At 41.2% G+C, this 27,873-nt stretch overlaps 1 protein-coding gene across 2 annotated transcripts in view; it reads left to right on the forward strand.

Annotated features, from left to right (window-relative positions):
* The window catches only part of PRODH (proline dehydrogenase 1), a 99,786-nt gene that overhangs the window by 13,340 nt on the left and 58,573 nt on the right, over window positions 1-27,873 (forward strand). Inside the window, exons 3-5 of one of the 2 annotated variants that reach the window (XM_075276350.1) lie at window positions 12,691-12,725; window positions 14,726-14,800; window positions 25,438-25,587. In XM_075276350.1, the coding sequence (XP_075132451.1) occupies window positions 12,691-12,725; window positions 14,726-14,800; window positions 25,438-25,587 (260 nt within the window). The remainder of the gene's footprint in view (window positions 1-12,690; window positions 12,726-14,725; window positions 14,801-25,437; window positions 25,588-27,873) is intronic. The other variant, XM_075276358.1, reaches the window with a different exon arrangement.

A 27,873-nucleotide genomic window follows, 5' to 3' on the forward strand; every position in this document is an offset into this window, starting at 1 on the left:
TCCTCCGGTGCTCGCGAACTGATAATGGCCTGGGCGCATGCGCAATATCAATGCTTCTACTACGGCTACTGCGCATGCGCCCAGGCCATTATCAGTTCGCGAGCACCGGAGGAAGTGGTCAGCCCACCCTGCACCGCTCGGTAAGTTTCACATTCTGTTTCAGGGTTTTATTTTAAAACGGGGGGGTAGTTTAATATAACTTTTACGGTTGGGCTCTATCAGCATGATTTTGCTGATAGAGCCCCTCCTCGCCTGCCGAGCGCTTCCAATAGAAGCGGCTGGCACGCGGGGGGTTAAGCAGCCGCTGGCAAAGTCTGCCTGCCGCCGCTTTTAATAACATATAATGCGCACCGGACTGCGCCTTATAGTCCGGTGCGCCTTATATATGAACCGAGACGGACTATAAGGCGCTCATGGGCAATGCGCCTTATAGTCCAGTGCGCCTTATGGTCCGTAAAATACGGTATACTAGAGGGAGGACCCGGCTTTGCACGGGTATATTACAATTTGTTTGTGTAGTGGCCCCATAAGAATTGTCCAATTTTGCACTGGTGTATTTTGTATGTGGTTTGTGTGTATGTCCATAAGCGTAATGTGATTATGTGTATCTCATTTTGGATGTCAGTGAAAAACCTGTGATCAGTTGTTATGGATACCTGGAGTAAAGCTGTATCTAATCCTTCCCCGTGTAGTACTGTGTTTAGATGCAAGTGTCTAATCCTTGTTGGTGTGGTACTTTGTGCAGATGCACATATCTAATCCTCCCCATGTGATATTATGTGAAGAGGCGCGTATCTAATCCTCCAGTAAGTGAAACTGTGTGCAGACGCGCGTATCTAATGACTCTGGCGTGTGGTACTGTGTGCAGATGCGCATATCTAATCCTCCCCCATGTGGTACTGTGTGCTGAGATGCGTATCTAATCCTCCCCTGTGTGGTACTGTGTTCAGATGCACGTATCTAATCCTCCCCTGTGTGGTATTGTGCGAAGAGGCGTGTATCTAATCCTACGGCGTGTGGAACTGTGTGTAGATGCGCGTGTCCAATCCCCCGGCATGTGGTACTGTGTGTAAACGCGCGTATCTAATCTTCCCCCGTGTGGTACTGTGTGCAGACGCGCGTATCTAATCCTCCCCCGTGTGATACTATGTGCTGAGACGCGTATCTAATTCTCTGGCTTGTGGTACTGTGTGCAGAGGCATGTATCTAATCCTCCAAAGTGTGATACTGTGTGCACACACACGTATCTAATCCTCCCCTGTGTGGTATTGTGTGAAGAGGCGCGTATCTAATCCTACTGCATGTGGTACTGTGTGCAGATGCGTGTATCTAATTCTATGGCGTGTACAACTGTGTGCAGACACGCGTATCTAATCCTCTGGAGTGTGGAATATGAGTGAAAGTCTTGCAGGTTTGTATTGGCTAAGGGGGGGACACTGTGTTTGGAATGCTGTATCTCAGCAACGGTACGTCCGAGCGAGTTGGAGTCTGGTCTTAAACCTTCCTGGATATCTGAAGTATCTCTGTACCAAATTTGGTGAAGATCGGTCCAGTCGTTTGGTTTGCATTAGAGAACAGACAGACAGAAATTCATTTTTATAATATAGATATACTATATTATAATATTCTGCTCATATATGTTCTGTGTGTATGTATGTGTGTGTGTGTATATGTGTATATATATATATATATATATATATATATATATATATTCTGCTCCTTTTACCCCGTTTAAAAAATTAATAAGTAAAAAAATCCCTGACATCGGATGGTTCTGCAGGAATTATCTCACAAGTCTCAGCCTTTGCACTGCATGTGTGAAAATGGTCATTTGAAAGTCAAAAAAAAGGGAGCTGCTTGTTCTCATGTTAGATATTTAATATGTATGACCAGCATTAGTCTAAGGATTTATTATATACATAAAAAGCCACATTAGACTATGTTCACATCTGCTTTGGACTCTGTTGGGATTCAGTCACAGAATCCATCAAAAATCGTGGCTAAAATAACACAGCATGCTGCTCTATTTTGTAAGGCAAAGCACATATCAAAATGGAAACCCGACAGGACCTATTATAGTCCTATGTCTGATCCAGAACAGTAAAATGGGGAAAGGCAAGGATATGTGAACCTAGGCCTTAGAAAAATTCAATAAGTTTAGCACTGTACATTTTATTATTGGAAGTGTTTTCATTCCATTAGTAAAAACATGGCATAGCTCTCAAATCCAGTCGCGTTGTTTTTCAGATTAGCCGGCAAGGTATGGTACGTAAGTATTTTAATGGTTCAGGCATATTCCTTATTTTATGCAGTCCAGTGTATAGTACGACATGTGTGCATTTGATGTCTGCGTCTATATACCACCCGCTGCCCTATTTTCCTCTCCCCTCTTTCTCTAAGCTATTGAATTTTACATGTTTGAACTCATTTCCGACAGCTGGAGAACAGGACCATTTGTCAAACTGAACAGTGCTGAGTTATAAGTACACACCATAGGACAGTGATCAGGAGAGCAGCGAGGAAATTAAAATGCGCGTCCATACATATTTTTTTTTGCAGAACTAGGAAGCTGTGAAGAACGTGATTAGGATGGCAAGGGGAATGTGAAGCTAGTATGTAAATCCACGTTTGTTCCAGTCTCCCCACGTAACCTATCTCTTCTTGTATCATGAGTGCTAAGCTGATAAATATAAAGGTGCACTGTGCTTTTGAGCATACAGCGGGGCTTGGATACAGCTGCCAACCGAATGTGCCCAGCTAGAGTTTTCCTCCTGGCACTTATTTCACTTTACTTTGAATGATTAATGTACAGATGATTCAGCCTCATGGCACGGATGGGCTCTCAAGTCCTTATATCCGCCTTTAAAATAAAAAAATAAAGATTTTAGGATGAGCCAAAGTGGCTCAAAGCTGATAGATACCTGCTGAGCCTCACCGAAGAAGCCAAAACCAGAGTAAAAAGTGATAAATGCTTGCTGTCTGTTTCTTTTAGTCATAGTTCAGACAAAAGGTAATAAAGAAATTACTGATGGGCACAACCGTATCGGATAGGGAATGCTTCACTATATGTACATTGCAAGTCAGTCTGGAGAGGACATTTTATTCAATAGGTTGTCCAGGCTTGGAATTTGCAGAGTGATTCCTTGGGATTCACCAGAGATTTAGATTATCGTATCTTAAAGGGATTTGTCATGTATTTAACTTTTGATTTAAAGGGATATTTCTACCTTGGCATTTATAATGTGAAAGGGGGCATTGTTCTTGAAAATGATGGGGGGTCTATAAGGCATTTTTTGCAAAATTCACATATACTTAAACATATGTACTGTATATGGATATACAGCCATTAATGCCATGAGGACACTACTTCTGTAAGGGGCATTCACTCTACCATTGTTAATGTCCATTGCTGTCTTCTGTCATAGGATAACTGCAGTGGCATTTAAACTATTGCAGACTGATTGTGTTCATTCCCATTGACACTATGTACACATGACTGACATTATCTTCCATCATGTCTGTTTACTTTAGTAATGGAGGAGAGGAGTTATCTTCCATTACAAAGGTAAACAAACATGACTGAAGATAGCTTCAGTCATGTTGTGTACATTAGTGTCAATGAGAACATAGAATCATTCTGCGACCATTCTCTGCAACAGTTTAGAAAGGGTTTTCTGGGCAGAAATTTTTTTTTTCTTAAAGTCTGTTAGTGCTATTAATGGGTGGGTTAATAAGTACACCCATATTCATTTAGCAGTGTTTGGCGTGATTTCTGGTTGTCTCTGGATGCTACTGGCATTGTCTCCTTTTGTTTACGAGTAGAGATGAGCGAACACTGTTCGGATCAGCCGATCAGAACAGCACGCGCCCATAGAAATGAATTGAAGCACCTGTGACGCTGACTTTGCCGGTGGCCGGCCGTCGTCACAGGTGCTTCCATTCATTTCTATGGGTGCGTGCTGTTCGGATCAGCTGATCCGAACAGTGTTCGCTCATCTCTATTTACGAGCTTTCTGCTGTGCAGCTTCTTTGCATAGCTGCTACACTAGTTCCCTCTCACTCCATTACAAAATCCTCCTAGCTTCTCCCACCCTTCCTGTCTCATTAAGGGCTCGTTCACATCTGCGCCCGGGACTCCGTTCTGCAGGTTTCTGTTTCCTGCACAAAACTGGGCAGGAGACGGAAACCTGCTGGAATCTTTTAAACCCATTCATTTGAATGGGTTTGAAAAATGTCCGGCCGTGAGCATTTTATGCTCTCCGCAGCGAAGGAGTTTTTTTTAAATCAGATACAGACATGCAGTACTCTGTGTCCGGTTTAAAAAAAAAAAAAAAAACGTTTCGCTGCGGAGAGCTCATAATGCTCATGGCCGGACTCTGCATGACAGGTTTCAGTCTTCTGCCAGCAGAAGACGGAAGCCTAATAAGGAGTGCCGAACGCTGGTGTGAACCCAGCATAAGCCTAGCCCCTCCCACTCTCACTGACTAGCTATCCTGCCCATTACTAGCCCCTCCCTATCTCACTAAGTCTATGCCAGTCAGGCATAGATTATTGGTATGAAATATTGAAATATATATAATCTCCAACCGTCACACAACAGTCTCCAAGATTTCTCCCATGCATTCCACACACTCTGGAACTCCTTACCAAGACACATAAGACTGCCCCCCCCCCCCCCCCCCCAATCACAGGCTTCAAAAAGGCCCTGAAGACTCGCCTATTCAGGAGGGCCTACAACCTCCAATAACACTATCACCACACCGCCATCTGAACAGTCTCCCCCTCTCCTTCTGTCTGTATCCTTCTTCCCTCGTAGACTGTAAGCCCTTGCAGACAGGGCCCTCTATCCCACTGTGTCAGTCGGTCATTGTTACGCTGGGTTCACACCAGCGTCTGGACTCCGTTATCAGGTTTGTGTCTTCTACATGCAGAAGACAGAAACCTGTCATGCCGAGTCCAACCGTGAGCGCTGGTGAGCGTTTTATGCTCTCCGCGGCGAAACCGTCCTTTTTTAAACCGGACACAGAGTACTGCATGTCCGACCCTGTGTCCGGTTGAAAAAAAAACTTTCGCTGCAGAGAGCATAAAACGCTCGCCGGCGCTCACGGCCGGACACTTTTCAAACCCATTCAAATGAATGGGTTTGAAAGATGCCGGCAGGTTTCCGGCTCCTGCCCCTGTTTTGTGCAGGAAATGGAAACCTGCAGAAAGGAGTCCCGGGCGCAGATGTGAACGAGCCCTTAGTATTATATTTGTTTGTATATTTTGTGTACTGTATGTGAACCCCAGATGTAAAGCACCATGGAATTAATGGTGCTATATAAATAAATAATAACAATATAGTAAACCTTTTGGGACATAAGATAAATTAGTAAACGTCTTCCGATGTGTTTATCCTTTATCGTTCTTGTAGCTGTTTTTTTTTATGTGTAGAGCCTTACCTGGGTGCCCATATTGGAGGCACACCATTCTTTTGTGTATTTCAGAACCAGCTGTCCGATAAGGAGTGTGCCAACAGGGAATAGAAGGAATGGTATTTTGAGTCTCAGCATGCCAAGCCATGGAATAGTTATTGACGTTCACGTACAATATATATTTAACAGGGTTAATAGGATTAACTAGGCCTTCTACCATCCCATCTTCAGTTGTAATTGTTGTCTTAGAGTTCTTGTTCGGTCCCTTGCTTAGCATTGCAGGCTGCCCAGATAATGCTTTAGAGAGCATTTATAGGACATTGGCATCACATTCCCAGTCAATTGACTGTGAGAATCGTTCTTGATCTTTTTTAGCATTAGTTACTGGTCTTTAATGGCTGTCATTTTTCTTCTTCTTAATGCCAAACCTGTAAGTACGATAGTTAAAGTTACCTTTAAAGTTAAAATTTTAGTGTAACCAAATGATTACCCGACAGTTTCAGCAAGAGAAAAAATAAAAAAATAAAAAAATAAAAAAAATATATATATATATATATATATATATATACACATATATACACACACACACATACTTTAGTACTTGTGGCAGCCAGATAAGTTTACAGTGCTGCAAACTGTTAATGTAGTTTGTATCCAGCCTTTCAATGCTATTGGTGACAAAAGAAACTCTCTACTGCAAATGTTTAATGTATTTTATATTGTAGCGGTATTTTTTTATTTTTAGGGAGCTGTAACTTTATAAAATGTCCTTACAGGAGATTACACTTTTATGCTGCAAAATCAACATTTTTGGCAAACAACTTAATATTTTTGATTGAGTCTGTTTAGTAGCTAGAAAAGGAGATTTTACTGCACAGGGACCAATATTAGCGCAGTGTCATTGTCAAGGACATGAACACCTAGTCCTGATTTCCAGTCAAGTTGTCTAGCAAAATCCATTTGCCTTAAAGATTAAAAATTCCAATTTCTTTAAGCTTCAATTTTTATTCCAGAGGCATGAACGAATAGCTACTTAAATTCTTAGGCATGGGGATAGCGGCGTGCAACTTTTCTTATACCACGCTCTGCATTTTTTTTTTTTTTATTATTAATTTTGATAATTTTTTTTTAATGTATTTTTTGTTTATCGGAAGCAGCAGTTTAATAGATTTCTATGCATTGTTTTTAATTATTTAATGTTACATATTATGTTTGGAAGCTATTTTTTTTGCACTGTGATGGTTTTCTATACCAGTGTAGTATCTAAAGCCTATCACACTGGTTTGAACATCTTTCATGCCCACCCATTAATTCGTAGAACAGGAAATCCTCATATCTTTGTCATTTAATCTTCACACCTGCCGAATTGACTGCTTTCTAAATCCCGTCTGGTTGTATTATTCCGGGCTGTGTTCTTTTCCAATTTGATAAGACAGAAATCCTTATCTACACCTTTGCTACTGTTTTTATGTCTCTACTCGGCAGCATAGAGCACTGCAGACAGTTTAACAAGCTGTAAGAGACAGGTGTTAGACAGCCCTGTTGGTCTGGGAATAGCCCTTATTTCTCCTAGGGAGGATGGATAGACTCAAAAATAACTCTAAGCTGTGGACTTTTCCAGCTTTTACCAGGGTACCTGTGACAAACAACTAATTTGCACGAAAACTAATTTATACTTGTCACCCAGACGCGCAGCACATTTACTCTGTGCATTATGGATTAGTCTGCGATGAGTTTACAGTATGAAATCTAAATTTCAATGGGGTCTTTGCTTAATAACCCTTCTGAAAACCAACAAGTCGTTGTCGTTTTATTGTACTTGTGCCGCATGTAAGAGTCTTGTTTTATCTCCTCTAGTACGCTCATGGGTAAAGCCATGGAAGCAGATGTAATGCACTCTTATATACAGTTCCCTTTTAATTATAAAGGCTTTTAGCTATCCAACTAGCTCCCCGTGAAACAGCTAAATGTTGTGACATCTGCTTCGTGAGGATATTTACACAATGAACTGACAATCCAAAAACCGCAATGACAGATGCAGTCTCATAAGGCTAGCATTCCCATAGATGTTTTCTCTTGTTTATCTCTTAACAATGTTAAGAATTCATTCTAACAAGTTCTTGTCACACTTGATAAAGCGAGTATCTCGAGCATCCAAATAAATCAATGGGAATTACTAGATGCATATCCTATCTGCTCCCTGTAACCAGCACTAATGAGTGCAGAGGGGCTTGTTCTGCTGACGCTAACGCTTCACACTAATTTGGTTAAATTCGCAATCTTTTACATTTTTTTTTTTTCTTTTTTTAATTTATTACTTTTTTTTTTTTACTACAAAAGGCAGAGCTGAATATTGTACAATAACATTAGACAAGGGGATGTTAGTTTAAACCTACACTTATTCTTTTTTCTTTCATTATATAACTGATCCCCTATATATAATACAAATGGCATCATCTTATTTAGTTACTCCTTTCTTTCTGAAATTTCATGGGATCAGTCAGCTGGATCTTCTGATCTCAAGGTGATCCCATTACATGTCATTCTATCAGAGTTGTCACAATACCGGAGTTTGGACATGGATACCAATACCAAATGTAGAATCATTATTCTTGATACCAAAATGATATTACTTGTAGCACTGTTGCACTCAGATAACAATGGGGAGATGCTACTGGGCACTTGTTGTTAGCATTTGAGCTCATTTCGGCATGTTGAAACACACTCAATGTATGTTCATGTTCACATAGCCTAAGTGTTACTGTTATGTGATATACCATAGTACCCTGGGTTAGTGGGATACATTATGGGGCCACTGAATGTTAAGGGGGTTTTCTTGGTAAATGATTTCCTTATATAATACAATACATGGAGTAACACCAAGTGCTCGTTCACACGGGGCGAGTGGGACGGAATTTGGACGTGAAATCCGCCTCCTCACAATATTGGTCTATGTAGACCACTAGCGTTTATTTTTCCGCTAGCGTTTTTTTGCCCCAGCGGGAAAAAAAGAAGAGACGTGACCTTTCTTGAGGCGGATTCCGCCTCAGGAAATCAATGCAAGTCAATGGGAGGCGCAAAACAGCCAGGCGTTTTGTCAAGGTCCATTCACTGTGCTGGAGGGAAAAACCGCCTGCTTTTTTTTAGGCTGTTTTTGCTAAAAACCTCCTCATGTTCAAAAACCACTTCCTAATTCCTGAAGAGGTTTTTTGCAGGACCAAATTTTGCCACCCCCTATTCATGTGTGAACTAACCCCAACAGCGAAGTATGAGCATAAGGATGGCATTGACTATGCAGAAGGGTATATTGTTATATTTAATGTATCATAAAAAATGAGGCTGGTATAGCAATAGATCTTGTGTTCCAGGGGTTAAATTAGTGTCCCCACAACATATGGGGTGCAGTTGACATGCGGAGAGGCAGCAGTCAGTAAGGAGCAATGTTTCGTAGTATATAGTCAAGAAATGGTTATATAGAAAGTGGTCCTCAGTTAAAGGGTGGGTGTTCAGCCAGTTCTGCCCAGGACTAGCTAAAGACTCTTAGAAGATGTAGCACAGAGAATAAGAGGTGCCCTACTTGCAACATTGCTTCCTACTGGCAGAACAACATGGGCTAGCGATGGTAGGGGCAGGAGCTCTCTCCTAACCCCTGCTCTATAACTAGCAGCAATTCAACAAGGGAACTCAAGATGGAGAACATGGCAGGCACTGCACTCGCCATATTCCCTCAAGTGTGCAGGTTCTGCATGTTGGCTGCACCACCTTTCTACTATGCAGTCTTGTATTGAAGACAGTTGATCTGTGAAATTGGACCAATTGCCCCAATACAATATCGGAAAGCATTGAAAATTCAATTCATTGTGCGGCCTAGCTTCTATTCTGTCCAGGGGTCTTGGGCACCAGAACTTCCTGTGATGAAACTGCATAAACCACCACATTAATAATTCTCCTCATCTAGCACTGGAGACCAGTAGCAAAGTAGGGCTCAACCTGCCAACCAAGCATCTGCCATAGATGATCACCGGGCAGTAGTCATACCTTGTGGCAGTGCCGTTTCATCGGTAGCCATCCATATGTGTTAGTAGGCCAAACCGCCGACTACTTTATTTTTCTATTTTTTACTTTCTCCGACTGACTCCAACTTCTGCTCTGACTCCTTCAGCCATGGTCAGTCCAAAGCATTAAAATCCTCTAATTCATTAAAAAGCTAGATATTAAATCACTATGAAAGTAAATCTGTGACAAACTATACGTGTAAGGGCTAGTTCACACGTGGGCAAAGGGGAGGTTTTTGACAGCGGAATTCGCTTCAAAAACCTCTCCTTTAACATGGTGGTCTATGTAGACCACTAGCTTTTTTTTTCCTCCTAGCGTTTTCCGCCTGAAGAAGCGACATGACCTTTCTTCAGGCGGAAAACGCCTGAAGAATTGCATAGAAGTGAATGGGAGGCGAAAACCGCGCGGTAAAAAACCGCGCGGTTTTTTGCACACAAAACCGCGCGGTTTTTTGCAAAAAACCGCGCGGTTTTCGCCTGTAGTTTCTATAGCACATATAGGAAAAAAAAAAACCCTAGCGAAAACCGCTAGCGAAAACCGCGTCAAAAACCTCGTCAAAAACCGCGTGGAATGCAAAAAACAGCGTCAAAAAAACTCCTCGAGGTTTTTTACCTCGCACAAATAAGCTAGGCGGTTTTCACGTGTGAACTGACCCTAATTATACAATATTGAAACTTGCATAATATAATGAAACTTTTTTATTTTGTAGTCAATAATTATTTTTTTCTCTGACGTCGACTCAGACGCTCCAGCTCTGAGTTATTTGGTCACGAGGGTTATCCATATCAACACAATGTGACTCTCCAGTCTCTCTTGTAATCTATTTTAAGGACTTATGCAATGGCTTGCAATTGCTATGGAGTCTGAAGATTGTCCTGTAGTATGTAATAATACCATTTCCTACTACAGACAGCTATACGTGTTAGGGGGATTAAAGTTTTTCAAAAAATATGGCTGCTTTTGTTTAGAAACCACACCACACCTTTTCATGGTTTGTCTGGTATTGCAGTTTGGCTCCAGGGAAACAAATGAAACAGTGATGCAATACAGCACATATCCTGTGGGCTGGGGGGTGCTGTTTGTAAAAGAAGGTTTTCTTAACCCCCAGCAACCCTTTTAAGCCCTCCTATAGGTGTACGTCCATGTCCATAAGGCATTTGAAGATGAATACTGAATGCTGTGTAGTTAGTCAATGCTGAATTCGTATATAGCAACTGCACTACTGTAAAGTTCATTGTGGGTTTCTAGATCTCTGCTTGCTGTCATTCATTCTGGTAACACGCTGTCCACCAGTGTGTATCATGTAACCATGGACTGTCCATCAGGACCATTACAAAAGATCTTCAGAAAGTTCAGGACTCCATATTTCATCATAGACACTACTACAACTCCATGTGAACAGGAATTGTTCATATACATAAGCCTAGAAATGTATTTCCTATAGAGATGAGTGAGTACTGTTTGGATCAGCCAATCCGAACAGCACGCTCCATAGAAATGAATGAATGCACCTGGTACTTCCGCTTTGATGGCGGCCGGCCGCTTAACCCCCTGCGTACCGGCTACGTCCATTCATTTCTATGTGAGCGTGCTGTTCGGATCGACTGATCTGAACAGTACTCGCTCATCTCTAATTTCCTATTGTTTATCTTCTAAAGAAATTCTTGGCATGTTAATGACTTTGTACAGTCATAGGTTACAAGTTAGATTTTGTCCATAATTGTATTATGTAAACCAACCCTTAAAGATACTGCGATATCTTGAGCATGATTTTCCATGTAGATTTGTGTGCAGAATCTAAGATGTATTGCTTGTGTGTTACAGAAAACTGCAAAGGAGTTTCTTGCTTTTTGTGTGTTTATTGATACATCTTTTCCTGATGGTGACCATGAAATGAGGATTCTGCATTAGAGAGTTATATAACCTGTTTTGTCTTTGTGCCAGAGGAATTACATAACATTGATGTGAATGCGTACCAATCACACCCCTCTCACACCCCTACATGTCATTGGTGGAGATGGAGGAGGATTCTGTTGCTTAACCACTTTGAGACTCATGACTACATTTACGTCAGTACTGTGGAGTCCTATGGTCATCTGATACTGTGTGTCTTTCCATCGTGCTGAAATCTAGTACATGTTCTGCCTGTAACCTCAGCACTGACATTTGATAATAGCAGCTGATTCAATGTTTGTGTAGCAGGAGTGTTCATACAGCAGCTCATAGACGCTTGCTGTAGGCTAATTCCTAGAACTGGTTGGATCTAGAAAAAGCTGTGATGTAATAGCAGGGTAATGGACTCTATTTCCACATTGAACGTTTTCTTCTGCGTCAGATACTTTAAGTAATGTCCTGTAAAAGTTATATTCTCTGCTCAGAGTGTCGTCATAAGGACATCATTTGATACATATATACTTTTTTTAAACAATAGCTTCTCTAATTTTTGTAATTTTCTCTTTTATTTATTACTATATATCTTACCCCATTTATTATAATATAAATATAATTATATATTCCTTATTGATATTTTTTTTTCAACACTCAGCAAATCCGAAAAGTAAACTGTCACAGCTTCTAAGTGCAAACCTGTCTTTATTTGTCCTTTTAAAACCTGTTATAAGGCATATGATTGAATAAAGTAAGGTTATCAACCTGAGAAAAATATTATAGCATATATAATATTCATGTAACGGTTTCTACACTTCCATGTGTAAACAGAGAAGATGCTGCAGATTCTGCGGATGCCAGGTCACTAGAGCAGAGAGCCCACCACATTACTGCCAGTCACGTATGTCCACATTAGCACATGTATTAAGGTGGACACTGTATAAAGGGGAATGCGGACACTATAACCTAATGTAAGTTAGAGGGGCTGACTGCTTCATTATTTACTTACGTTTATGTCATTACAAGCAACAATATTAAATAATAAAAAATAGACACCCCCTTTAAATATCCTATAGAAACAATGTGTTTAAATGCAGAATGTTTAGAATTTTGTGTGCATTATTTAAAAAAAACTAAACTAAATACTTGGTGACACACTGATCCTCTTGTGGACTCGACAAGGTAAAAACTGTACCCCCAAAACTCCAATCATATCATGACTGTCAGTTACATGTATGGTTACTACAATCTACACTCACATCAATGTTTAGTTTTCTTTTTTGTTGTTTTTCACTTATTTGTGACTTTTCTCTGTCCCACTTTTGTCTTCTAGGTCTAGTACTGCTGAAGTCGAAAAAGAAAACCTTGGTAAGATGTATTCTGGCATCTTTTGTTAATGGTATTTGGAATATGGGGAATTGTGCCAAAAAAAATAGAATCCGACTTGTCCTGGTCAGGCTGCAAAGGGTCATGCGGACTATGGTATGCCTACCACATGCCGGCTTCAGTTTCTGTCACTGTACTGTCGAGGATGTTCTGACTTTTCCAGTTAGGCTGCGATCTCACATGTAAACACATTCTGAACATCAGTTACATGTCCCGCACTGTCCGGTTTCAGCTGCTTCCAAGTGTTAGTGACCTTAGATGTAATAAGATTTCACTGAGCCGCGTGGATTTTTAACATATGAACCATATGGTTACTATGAGTAAGTGTACTTAGCTGTTTTATATTTATGATAAATACTGGCTCTATTACCTTAATATTTACCACCATGCATACTCTGCACTATGTTGTTTGAAGATTCTCTCCTGAAGAGTCTGCTTTAGGCTTCATGCACACAAGTGTGCATATACGGGTGATAAAATTGCACAGACAGCACATTGATGATATCCGTGTACCATCCATGCCCTCCACAGACTTCTTACAAGTTAACTCAATGAGCTCACGCTGTACAGACAGCACTAGGACCCGTCCTGAATTTTGTCCCAGGTGCAAGCACATCTGGGAAGGGGATTCCCAGTTGTGTGTATGGGACCATAACAAAAAAATGGATCAGTTTGATAGCAGTTACAACACTGATAAAGCTTGTAGTTGTAAGCATGGAGTCTGAGGTTCACATCTGCATATGGGTTTCCAATCGAGGGGTCTGCTTGGAGACCCACAAACAAAAACCTAAACAAGCCTTAAATTAAATTTAAAAAATAAAAAATGGGGACACCTCCAGACCCCATAGGCTATAACGGGATCTTTTGGGGTTCTGCCTGAATATGGTGAAAAAATGCAGAGACAAGTTCTGCTTGCAGAATGGGGAACAGAATAGGATTGGGTGCAGATATGAACCTAGCCTTTGTAAGTACCTGTATACTCTGATATATACCAATAAAATAACAGTTTGGGAGTATAAATCCTCCTCTTTACTTACCATTCCCTTTGCCACTAGGACTGTCAACATTGATTTTACAGTGACAGACTTGTGAAGTGTAATGCCCTTTGAAAAGAGGCATGGTCGTATCTTATTTCCAAAAGTTTCACATAGTTGCCACCTTGCTTTCTTGGAAACATAAATAACATATTTAATTTTACAGTGTACCTCCATTTATAAACCACTAAATGAATAGTACAGGTTCATATATAAAACTTTGTAATTACTTTGCTACACCTTTAACCCCAGAACTGGCATGGGATGTGCCTCATATATAAAGAGGCACACGCCACCTCATAATTCAGATGCATCCTTCGCCACTGTGTGCACCTAGGGGAAAATTTTTCTTATGATTTACACCAGATATCCCCTTCCCTCTGCACACCCTCGCCCTCTGTTTGGGAAAAGGCAACACTGAGTTAAAGCTAAAAAAATAAAGTTGCAATTGCAAAAAAAAAAATGGCGTATAATCCATGTTAAGGGTGCCTTCACACGGAGTTACGCTCCGTGCATTTTGTCCATTTTACACGTGTAAAAATACATGTGTAAAATGTAGTAAGCCATTGAGTTCAGCTTACGTGCATATTTTTGAGTGCGTAATTTTGCGCCCGCAAAATTACGCGCTTATGCCATTGAACTCAATGGCTTACTACATTTTACACGTGTATTTTTACACATGTAAAATGGACAAAATGCACGGAGTGTAACTCCGTGTGAAGGCACCCTACGTCGTGTCTAGTATATTTCTTTGGACTGCAGCTAAAAATTGATCGGTAGCATCATGAAAGTCTTTACCTAGCCCTGGCCTACTAGTCCTGTAGCCCATCAGCCCCCCTGCAGGCTTCAGTTCATATACCAGTATTTGCTTTTGAAATGAAAAGTCACTATGTGCATACTGTATGATCCGCTACGGTTGTGTTCATTATTGTAATTAATAATTACCAGGTGTATTATTGAAGATGGCCCCCACATTGCTGAACGTGATCCATACAGTACTTGTGGAAATCAACAACACCCCAAGTCAGTCTGCATGCCCCCTGCTTGGTTTTGTTTGCATTAGAGTAGTGCTATTTGGTTTAGTTGCTGCTGGCTGCGTACATCATCTTTACACTATAAGTTTGTGGTGTAACAAGGGAGACGTATTCATCCATCACCGCAGTTTATCACCATGGGAATGATTCGCAGTAAGCCCTGTAAAAGGCTGCATTTTCCCAGTTGAAAAAACAATAACCATTTCCTGTCAGTAGATTTAAATTAGGACTCATAAAAATGCAAGACTAATGGATATGGAGGGAAATCGCCGGACGTTGTGATGGTTTAAATATACCGCTGCCTTCCAGGGAATGTCACTGTGCACCGGCTAGTTTACTCTAGACTTTCCTGGACATTGTCTCTACTAGCTGACAGCATCTACTGAGCGGCAAGTATACTGCTGGGCCGCACATTATATATGTAGAACAGGCTATGGAAAATGTGATCAAATACAAGAAGTCCAGATTTAAAGCATTCCTAGAAAAATGTATTCTCTGATCTGTTATAAGATGTGTTGCAGTAATCTTACCTGCTGGGTTTGTGAGATATCCATGATTGTGTCACATGGCCAGCAATAAAACTCCCCAATGGACACAGTAAGGCATAAGTTTTTATTTTTACACAAACCAATGTATAAAATGAATACTTTTATTAATAAATAATTAAATATAAATGACCAATACAAACATGGAGAAAGAAAGAAGGGGATGGAAATGTATGTCCCAAAATATACCAATAACTACCCAAATGGTGGCTCCAAAGGACATGCCTTGGTAAAGTATGTACAAATACAATGGGATATGGAAAAAAACATACAATATAAGCTAATGAGTAATGCAGGCTGTTTTGAAACCAGTAACATCCATAATGAATAGTGCAAAACTATTGTGACATGCCATAGGAAATGCAAACAGCCCATGAAGACTAAGTAGTGCTACTATGAGCCCATAATCCCAATGAATGCTAAGTGATAGAAAAATGACTTAGCATTCATTGGGATTATGGGCTGACAGCAGCAGTACTTTTCTTTTCTCATGTTTGTATTGGTCATTTATTTTTAATTATTTATTAATAAAGTATTCGTCACTTTATACATTCATTTGTGTGGATCTTCTTTTTGTGTTGGTTTTTCTCCATACTCATTGGTTGTTTGCCTCCATTAAGTTATTTTATCCTAAAAAATTTTTGCGCCACCCACGCCACTTTTGTGAAAGTGATGTGTGTTGCGATACATTCAGGATCATTTACACCAGGTTACTGGTGCAAATATTTACTGACCTCTACACCAGCTACAAGCTAACTACGCCAGCTATTCATTCAATTCGCATTCAAAGTGCGTTGAATGAATAGAGAAACTGACTTCCTATCCATATCCAAGATCCTGTGTCAGTTGAAGGTTCAGAATGTTGGTCACATGATACATCTGAGGATGAGAAGGGAGTGGATAACTCAGAAATACAGACACTAGCAAGATCACTGTACCCAAAATGATAAATCTTTTCATTTTTTTTTATTTTTTTTTATGTAGATTGTGAGCCCCATATAGGGATCACAATGTACAATTTTTTTTCCCTATTAATATGTCTGTAGAATGGGAGGAAATCCACGCAAACACGGGGAGAACAGACAAACTCCTTGCAGATGTTGTTCCTGGCAGGATTTGAATCCAGGACTCCAGCAATGCAAAGCTGCAGTGCTAACTACTGATTAATCTTTCTAACAGTACAGAGAATATATTTTTGTGAGAGCACTACTTTAATATTGAATAGAATCTTGGTCTAGCGAAGGTATCTTTCCATTAAAGAGGACCTTTCACATGCGGTGTAATAAACCGCTAGAAAGCCAACAGTGAGCTGAATTCGGCGCACTATCGGCTTTCCCGTTCTGTGCCCCCACTGAAGAGCTATCGGTGCCTTCTCAGTGTCAGAACGGCGTTTCTGAAACACAGCCAGTTTTATTAAGCTGTACTGTGAGAGGGGGCGTTACTTACTGCCCAGCCATGATGCTGAGCAGTGAAGAAAGCCCCCTAAATCCTCGTCTATGGATGAGTACTATCAGGAGTAGGGGAGGCGTTCCTCAGCGTCATCGCTGGGTGGTAACTAATGCCCCCCCTCACAGTACAGCGCCACACATACACTCATAATCACTACAGAAAATAGGAGGTTGCTTTGGGGTCCCCCATAGAGCAAACATGCACGATTGGGTTCAAGTTTGTGGAATTAGGGGAGGCTAGAGGAGTACTTGGAAGTCTTGGTCATGTTCTTTCAACTTTAGGACATCAAAGTTTAACATTTGATCCAAAATCACCTACTGGCAGCAACAGCAAATTTAGAAATTCTAGTCATGTAAAAAATTTAAATAAAAAGTCTGCCACTTATACCTTTTTTTTTTTTTTTTGTAAGAGCATCAAAATGTACTGTAGCATTCCATGTATGAAGCAATTGATTGAAGGGGATTATCTATGGTCAATGTCTTGTCACTTCCTTCATGGGCTACACACTGCTGATGTCGGAAGTAGGATATGGTCCTAACAATGTAACATTCACATAGCGTTATTATTTAATACATAAATAACCTACTAATGTGGCTGTACAGATAACCTAGTACCATACTTGCATAATACTTATGATTTCTCCGTCATTTTATTTGCATGCATCAGTTTTTCTGTAAAGGTTATGACTGTAATTAGTAGTTAAAAGAGGTGGGGGATGAGCACTTTATTAATAACAGAATTGACTAAATCCTCCTTGAAGTGGTGCTTGGCCGTGTGCATCTTGCCTCTAAGGACTCTTTTTCTAGTAAAGCAAAGTTCAGATGACAGTTCCTGCTCATCTGTCTACTATATGGCTCATTTGTGTGTTCTCCAAACCACTCTTCATTGGTCGCAGGGCTCGTACTTAAGTGTTAACACCATTTTGTGATATACAGCGGCTTCATGATTTTCAAGGTCCCGTATTTACTGAACATTTCTGAAGCTATCATAAGCAAGATTTGTTGGCCGCTGATAAAACTGGTGACACTGTTTTAATGGTATTTTTGCCCTCTGTCTCGGCCATAAATGTTTTTTTTTTATATACTTAGTGTGTGTAAATATACCGTATATAATAATAATATCTTTATATAGCACCAACCTAATCCGCCGCACCTTACAAATCAGAGGACACATGAACAGGCAGTATTTGACATTTTGATGTGACAAAAAATTAACATATCAAATAATAGGAATGCGTGCCTTGCTCGAGAGCTTACACGATATATATTTATTATTTTTTTTATCGATATAAAATTAGTGTGTGTTTGACTAGTCTCTACTATTCTGCATTTTACTCATCCCAGAAGAACAAGATAAAACACAATTCTCAGAAGTCAATTGTTCCTAAAATGTTGAGCGTCATTTAAAAGCTATTAAATGTTATTTTAGAGTAATGGCAAATACAATGTGGATTATGTGGTGAAGGTGGAGGTGACAGAAGTTATATCCTGCCTTCTCTCTAACTTTAAAGGGTGATTCCGATCCCTGCTTTCAAGTCCGAACCCCTAAGATGGGACTTTCATGAACAACCAAGCAATCCTGCTGTACACTATTCCCATAACTCCAATAGAGATGAATAGGAACTGTAGAAACTGTGTATCACAACTGAGCCACACTGTTTCTGTAACTTAAAGGGGTTGTCCAGGAGAACTAGAAATCCCTATACTAATCTAATCACTCCTCCTCCTACTTTTTAATTATTTTTTTTTTTATTTATCTAGTGACAATCCGTTTCCCCATTTCTCGAAACTGATTGTCACTACTACTCTTCCCACCCCATCCACTTCTTTATTCTTTCATTCTATGCTTCTTTCTGGGGGACGGCTCCTCCTTCTTTACTGATTCTACAGGCGCACCCTCTTTTCCAAGTGCTGCTATGGGCACTGCTACCGATAATCCACCTCTACTGCGCAGTTTCCACACATGCGCAATAGAGGTGGATCATCACTGCAGAGAACAGAGCAGCACTGAAGAAGAGCACGCGCCTGCAAAATCAGTAAAGAAGGGTGGAGCCGTCCCCCAGGAAGAATCATTGAAGGAAAGTATAATGGAGTTGGGCTGAGTAGGTAGAGAATGGCAGGATAACTAGAGAGAATGAGAGAGGGTGTATGAGAGGAATGTGGGGGGTGTAAAGTGAGAGGGGTTAGTGTGGAAGTTGCATAACAGGAAGCTGAACCAAGTAAAAAAATGCAGAGGCTCCCAGAGACGCCCAGAAATCATTCAAAACACGGCCAAAGGTATATGGGTGCATTTATTAACCCATTAATAGTATTAACAGACATTTAAAAAAAAATTGCCAGGAAAACCCCTTTAACTGCTATGGAAACAGCATAGCTAAATATAGTACACTGTTTTGTAGCAACCAGTCATCTCTTTGGAAGTTATGGGTACAGCATAGAGCAGAACTGCCTGGCTCTTCCTGTAAGTCCTGTCCTACGAGTCAGGATTTGGGAACACTTATTCCCATGTCAGGTGGTGCCACACAATGTACTGTGCAGTGTTGAAGCCACGCTCTGGGACAGGGCCGCCAATGCTTTACTAAATCATCAATGACCATGTGGCTTTATTGGTTACCACACAGACAGTACCAAGAGTAAACCCATAATCCAACTAGCAACTTAAGCAAAAGCACTGGCATCCATATCCCCCATGTGTACACGCATTGCTACAGGAATAGTTATAAGGTTTAGTTCACACGTAAATTACGTGGTTTATTTTGGCACAGGAAAAAAAACGCTTCCTAATTAGTTTTTTTGACCTTGGCACGCTTTTTGTGGAGCGTTTTTTGTAAAAACTGCTTCCAGGTGGTTTTCCCATCCTTTAAGAGAATGGGCGCGAAAAACGCATAGCGTTTTTTACTGCGTGGTTTTTTGTATAAAAAATTTAAAAATGCACGGTAAAAAACGATTCCCATTCACTTCTATTGCTTTCTTCAGGCGGAAAACGCCTGAAGAAAGGTCATGTCGCTGCTTTTTCTCTGCTAGCAGAAAAAAAAAAATCTAGCGGTCTACATAGACTAACATTGTATGGAGGAGGATTATGACGTGGATTCCGCTGTCAAAATCCTCCTCCATTTCCCCTTGTGAACTAGCCTGCATGGGTGGGATAAGCAGGACTCAGTCTGTCCTTGGAGTATTGTCAGAGTTTAAAGGGGCTCTATCAGCAAAATCATGCTGATAGAGCCCCACATATGCGTGCGTACCTATTCAGGCACCGTAAATGTTATATTAAACTACCCCCCCCCCCCCCTCCCGTTTTAAAATAAAACCCTAAAAAAGAATGTTATCTACTTACGGATCGTGCACGCTGGGCGGGCATTCAGGGTGCGCCGTCTTCTTCATTCCCGCCTCTTCTTCCTCCGATGTCCTCCGGTCCCGTCCTCCTCCAGCGCTCGTGAGCGGACACTGATATAAAAAAATAGCCTGGGCGCCTGCGCAGTAGCCGTAGTAGAAGCCACATGCTACTGCGCATGCGCCCAGGCCATTTTTTTATATCAGTGTCCGCTTGCGAGCGCCGGAGGAGGACGGGACCGGAGGACATCGGAGGAAGAAGAGCCGGAGATGAAGAAGAAGACACACCCTGAATGCCCGCCCAGCGTACACGATCGGTAAGTAGATAACATTCTTTTTTAGGGTATTATTTTAAAACGGGGGGTAGTTTAATATAACATTTACAGTGCCTGAATAGCCTTTTTAAAGGCTATTCACTCATATGTGGGGCTCTATCAGCACAATTTTGCTGATAGAGCCCCTTTTAAGCTGGTTGCACACTTTTGTTTTTTTTTGTGTTTTTGTTTTTTTTGTTTTTTTCATTGCTGAAACCAGTGCATCCACTTTACACAATGCTTTGTCCTGAAGTTTCTTGTGCATGCATTACAGCTTTGTACAATATGTAATGTAGCATCCATTCTATAGGACTTTACTGTACCTCTTTATGCCTCAGGCTCCAAAAATAAAGAAAACAAGATGATTATTTTTTAGAGTAGCCCTTGGTACGTGTGTGTGTCCTATATGTCACTGAAAAGGCAAAAATGATTTAAACATTCCAAAAAAAAAAAAAAATTTATAGCCCCCAACAGAAATGTGTCTATTGTGAACCAGGGAAAATAGCCCGGTCCTTAAATGGTTAATTTTGGATTGCATTGTATGATATGTTGTTTTACAAAGGTATTTACTTTCCTAGAAGTATTGATTTTAGGGAGGCAATAAGGCATTCTACAAAGACTCCCTACGCTGGCCCATAGGGGCACATACGTTTCTGTATAGGCTTTGTGCATACACATCTACAATATGCATGAGGCCTAATTCTGCAATCATTTGGGGAATTCTGTGCAATTTCATCCATTTGTTTGCCACATTTTACCCTTAGAAGTCGTAATTTCCGTTGTTTTTGTAATTTATTATTTTGTGAAAGTTGGCTGTGCAGACGGGCTTTTAATAAATGCGTGCTGGAATATTGACTGGCGTAGACATGTATAACTTTGCTGCCTTTAAATGCATTTGGTACATGTTGTATACTTCTACCATGGAAGGAAAATGAGATAGTTATTGATCAGACTATGCTTTTCAGAATCGTAAGTAATTATTGTAAAGGCCAGAATCGCATCTTAACCCCTTAGGAGTTTAAGAATCTATTTAAGCAGTAGCCTGTATTTTCTAATAGATCTAAGTAATGACGCTTCTATACAATGATATTTCCTTCTCTAATATAATCCACTCTTTCAATCGTTTTACAAAGTAATAGAAAGCTAAGCTTTCGACTTCTGTACACGGCGACATATTGTCAGTAAATTATGACACGGGCCAGCAAGGTTTGATAAAGGTATTGCTGCAAAAAGTTAGCTTTAGTAAATGCAATGTCATGGGAAGCCATAAAGTCCAGCCTTAATAAATCACCCATTTCTGACCTGTCTCGGCTAGGCACCAGGGGAACCTGCAGAGTATTTTATTTTTTTTTATTTTTTGCAAGGGCAAGAATGAAGGTATGGCTCTTAATCACATCGGCGGACACAATAATAAATGAAACTGTGTAGGGCCTTTTGACACTTTTGTAATGCAGCCAAAACCAATAACCTTGCTGATTATGACTTTTTATAGGTTTATTCTATGTCGCTTTATGACGCTAGGTCTTTTTTTTTGTTTATTTAGTGGATGGGACGGTAAAGTGAGACTGTTTTAGACTGTAATGCAAACTAGGCATGCATCATTTAAGTCCTGCACAAGTTATTTATATAGCCCCGTTCAGACGTATTCTCATGCTAACGCCGCCTCACCTCTGCCTTGTGATATAACTCAAGGATTGAAAAAAATAATGCAGAATTCAGGAGCAATGTGGTCAAATCTTGCCTATGAGCAATAAAAAAAGCTAAGCTATTCAGGAAGAATCATTTTGTGTTACCTGAAGCAAGTAATAAAATATAAAATGATATAGCTTGTGTATAGGGCTCTGACGGATACAGTCCAAGGTACATTATTAATTTTATTTATATACCACAGCTCTGTACAGAGATGGTCATCACTCATATCAGTCCCTGCCCCCACTGGGCCCATAATCTAAATGACAAAGTAACTTCAGTATGTTTCTGGTGTACCTGGAGGGAAGCCACACAAGGAGAACATGCGAATTCTATGCATTTGTTGCCATTGATCAAACCCAGGACCCCAGTGCTGCAAGGCAATGGTGCTAACCACCGAGTAACTGTGCTGCTGCGTGTGACCTAACTGATTCTAACAGATCTTATAGATTTTTTTAAAGGAATATCCAAGATCTATTTGTTAGCAATGAAAAAAAAAAAAATTATTCCGGCAGCATAGATGCGTTGGTGGTTACTAGAGATGAGCGAACACTAAAATGTTCGAAATTCGATTCGAACAGCTGCTCACTGTTCGAGTGTTCGAACGGGTTTCGAACCCCATTATAGTCTATGGGGAACATATACTTGTTAAGGGGGAAACCCAAATCTGTGTCTGGAGGGTCACCAAGTCCACTATGACACCCCAGGAAATGATACCAACACCCTGGAATGACACTGGGAAAGCAGGGGAAGCATGTCTGGGGGCATAAAAGTCACTTTATTTCATGGAAATCCCTGTCAGCTTGCGATTTTCGCAAGCTAACTTTTTCCTATAGGAATGCATTGGACAGCACTGATTGGCCAGAGTACGGAATTCGACCAATCAGCGCTGGCTCTGCTGGAGGAGGCGGAGTCTAAGATCGCTCCACACCAGTCTCCATTCAGGTCCAAGCTTAGACTCCGCCTCCTCCGGCAGAGCCAGCGCTGATTGGCCGAAGGCTGGCCAATGCATTCCTACATCTGATGCCGGTCAGCCCATCTGATATAGCAGAGCCGAGTGTGCACACTCGGCTCTGCTACATCAGATGTAGCAGAGCCGAGTGTGCCGGTCAGCCCATCTGATATAGCAGAGCCGAGTGTGCACATTCACATCTGATGGGCTGAGCGGCATCAGATGTAGGAATGCATTGGCCAGCCTTCGGCCAATCAGCGCTGGCTCTGCCGGAGGAGTTGGAGTCTAAGGTCGGACCTGAATGGAGACTGGTGTGGAGCGATCTTAGACTCCGCCTCCTCCAGCAGAGCCAGCGCTGATTGGTCGAATTCCGTACTCTGGCCAATCAGCGCTGGCCAATGCATTCCTATGGATTCCTATATCCACACTCGGCTCTGCTATATCTGATGGGCTGACCGGCACACGGTGTAGTTGAGCAGAACTGGCTCAGCACTGCTACCAATAGGAATGCATTGGCCAACCTTCTGCCAATCAGCGCTGGCTCTGCCGGAGGAGGCGGAGTCTAAGGTCGGACCTGAATGGAGACTGGTGTGGAGCGATCTTAGACTCCGCCTCCTCCAGCAGAGCCAGTGCTGATTGGTCGAGTTCCGTACTCTGGCCAATCAGCGCTGGCCAATGCATTCCTATTGGAAAAAGTTTATGTCACAAAAATCACAATTACACACCCGATAGAGCCCAAAAAGTTATTTTTAATAACATTCCTACCTAAATAAAGGTTATCCCTAGCTATCCCTGCCTGTACAGCTATCCCTTGTCTCTTAGTCACAAAGTTCACATTCTCATATGACCCGGATTTGAAATCCACTATTCGTCTAAAATGGAGGTCACCTGATTTCGGCAGCCAATGACTTTTTCCGATTTTTTTCGATGCCTCCGATGTCCTAGTTGCTGTCCCACCTCCCCTGCGCTGTTATTGGTGCAAAAAAAGCGCCAGGGAAGGTGGGAGGGGAATCGAATTTTTTTTGGAGTTTGCCACGTGATGTTCGATTCGAATCGAACGGATCGAACAGCCTGATATCCGATCGAACATGTGTTCGATAGAACACTGTTTGCTCATCTCTAGTGGTTACCCATGCTCTTTGTTTGCATGCTAGTAGTGATGTACCACACCAGTCACCGCCCAAAGTAGTGATGCCAGTAAATATGAAACATGGCTCAATGCTGGAGTCCTGGGTTCAAACCCAGTCAAGGCCTGCCTGGAGTTTGTATGTTTTCCCCATATTAATAGGGCATTTAAATTGTGATAAAAAAGCTACTAAGTGGAATTGATCCAACAAAAATAGTTCACCAACAACTGAAAATAGAAAAAGGAAAAGTGAACAATTAGACGGCTAATTTTAAACCTATCATAAAGGACACAAACAGACATGTCTATCAGTTACTGTCCTTTATATGTCCATTGCCCGTAGACCTCAATGTTAAAAAACGGACACTTACTGTCTGTTTTTTCAAACGGACAGAAAAAGTCCTGCATGTAGGAATTTTTTGTCCACTTGAAAAAACTGACATGGTTGTAAATGGACACTAGAGGACACAAGATAAAATTCCATGAAAATGAATGGAAATTGCAAACGGACCAGCTAGTGTCCGTTGCTAAAATCTTGTATGGACAATAGCCACGGATACTGGTGAGTGGATGCCAACGGTAGTGTGAACATGCCCTAAATGATGAGTAACGTGTGTGTTTTTTGTCTGATAGATTAGTGTAGAAACTTAGTTGTCCTGTCTATCAAATTAATAAAATGCAACTGAGCCTAACCAAAGCAAATTCATTAGCTATGAAATCTATGGAGACATTAAAGTCAGTGTTTGACGTAACTTTTCTGTTCTGTTTTTTGTTTTTCTATTTAAAAAAAATAATTTTTTTGTCCTTTGTCTGGTACTTTTCTTATTATACTTTGCACCTCAATTTTCATGAAAATCAGGATTTTATTCTTATGCAAATGAGCTGAAAAGGGCTTTCGGGGAGTGTACTCTCCTACTTGGGCTTCACTCTCTTTCAGCTTATTTGCATTAAAAAAATGCAGATTTTCATGAAAATGAAGGTGCATGGCAGAATAAGGAAGGCAACTTTGGAAAGTGTAGTAGTAGTAGCCCTAAAAGGTACTGTCTTTAGTCTAATGCCACGTTTCCATCTGACAGGTCATACTCCCTTTAAACATAAGGGGCTGAGCTGCAATACCACATATGGCCCATTTTTTTCAGATCTGAGACTACCTCTAATGTAAAAGCAAACAAAATCTAGCTATACATGTCATGGTCAATGTACAATGTTTTATATTTTCAAGGCACAGTGCAGCGAGAGAAAAAATATCAAGTCCAGCCTGGTTTTGGTGACAGACGCGGTGGAGTCATCAGTGCCCGAACCTATTTTTATGCTGATGAAGCAAAGTGTGACCATCACATGGAGACCTTTCTAAAATGCATTGAAGCTTCAGGTGAGTATACAAGTCTTGCTACATAAATATGTTCAGTGTGATATGAAAAGAAAGAGTTGCAGTTTGTGTGTTAACCTTACATTGCCACATTTTTAGCATGCAAACCGCAGACACAGGACCTACATTTACACCCCACCCCCTTAAAGTAAATCTTAACCTTTTATTCTAATAAGGTTTGGGTTACAAAGATTTGGAATTTCAAGTACAGAAATACTCAAAGTGAACACCATCTTATTGTTTAGGTCCATAATTCTGTTCGGATGTGTCATCATAGTGGTCGGGGCTGTTGTACTAACACACTACTGAATTCTCTAAATTGATATAGAATTTAAGACATAACTTGCTGGTTTCCTGCAGTTGCTACTAAGGCACTCAGTGGCCAACTGCATCCTGTCCTGTTATTAAAAGGGATGTCCACAACTTTACTATATAATGACCTGTAGGATAGGTCATCAATGATAGATCAGAAGGTCTGACTCCTGGCACTACCAGAAATCCACTATCTGCAGTCAGCAGGAGTACTGCAAGCTCAATGTGCAAAGCGAAGGCTATCAGAGCCAACACTTAGAAGATGGCGGTAAGTGAGCTTCCAAGCATGTTGCCTGTTGTTTCAGAAGAACAGTCTGTGTGAAAGTAACACCTAAAGCCCACTGCTGGAACCTCTGTACACAGGAGATGACTATCATAAACGTGACTCTTGTCTGCTTGTCTATGTGTTGCCTTACTCCTTTGCCTAGGACCTTATGTGCAGAGAACACACTCCATTGTTTCAATTCACATGTTCGGATGGATGATGATATAGATATAATAAGATAATAAATGTGTAAAAGATGGACCCGGCCACCTGTACACTGTGAAATGGCCTCCCCATGGTGTTTTTCCATGAATATTTCCATTCAAAACAAAAAACTTGCGAGGCTTCAGTAGGTAATACCGTTTTTAATGGCTAACTCTTAATGATGACAGAATAACGTTATATTCTGTCATCATATGAGTTAGCCATTAAAAAAGGTATCACCTACTGAAGACTCGCAAGTTTTTTGTTTTTTTCACATTTCATACCCACTGGCTAACATGGTACAAAAACAAATATTTCCATATTTGAATTTGTAGATTTAAAGGGTATTTCTGGGCCAAATGTAAAATTTCTATACGTAACGAGCTTCTCCAAATATTAAAGGGATTCTACCATTAAAACACTTTTTTTTTTTTTTTTTTTTTTTTTTTTCTTTCTCGTTGACACGTAGGAATAGCCTTAAGAAAGGCTATTCTTCTCCTACCTTTAGATGTCTTCTCCGCTCCGTAGATATCCCGCTTTTCGTCGGTATGCAAATAAGTTCTCTCGCAGCACTGGGGGCGGGCCCCAGCGCTCAAACAGCACTGGGGGCGTCCCCAATGCTGCGAGAGAACTCTCCAGCGATGCCTCCATCTTCTTCAGGAATGTCCTCTTCACATGTCTTCTTCCGGTACAGGCAGTCAAACTTGTAGGCCTCGGGCAGAGCTGACTGCGCATGGCCGCCAGCCACAAGAAAATGGCTGCTTACTTACAAAGTCTTCCAGAACATATTAAAAAGGGGCTTTTGCATAACCACTGATGGAAACCACATCCAGCATCTTCCAGCTAAGGAAGTCGTTCTTCTAATATCCTCCACAAGCCACTAATGGGAAAGGGAGTTCCTATTTGTGTGGCCTATTCTCTATTATAATATATATCAGATTTAATATACCGTATTTTTCGGACTATAAGACGCACTTTTTTCCCCCAAATTTCGGAGGAAAATGAGGGTGCGTCTTATAGTCTGAATGTGGGTTTGCAGCATGGCCGCGCTACTGCCACCGCTGGTTTTCTTCAGCGGCATTAGCGCGGCAATCCGCAGGCCCCGGCAGCTAAGACAGTCCCCGGCATCTGCTGTAATAGACCGGCGGATGCCGGGGAGTGTCTTAGCTGCCGGGGCCTGCGGATTGCCGCGCTACTGCCGCTGAAGAAAACCAGCGGTGACAGTAGCACGGCCATGCTGCAAACCCACTGCTGCTCCGCAGGTCCCGACAGTTAGTTAGCCCCCCCCCCGGCCTCATACCTTTAGTGATGCAGGCCGGCTCCTGCACGGCGAGGCCGCAGGAGCTGGCCTGTTCCGATGACAGCCGGGAGCCTAATGAAGGCTCCCAGGCCTGTCATAGATATATATTACTATCACGGCTGGTCTATGACACTCCGCGATAGTAATGTATAGAATCTCCCATAGACGGCAATACACTTGTATTGCCGTCTATGGGACTTGCAATCAA

Source organism: Leptodactylus fuscus, chromosome 1 (genome assembly GCF_031893055.1).
Source record: "Leptodactylus fuscus isolate aLepFus1 chromosome 1, aLepFus1.hap2, whole genome shotgun sequence".
Lineage (NCBI taxonomy): Eukaryota > Metazoa > Chordata > Amphibia > Anura > Leptodactylidae > Leptodactylus > Leptodactylus fuscus.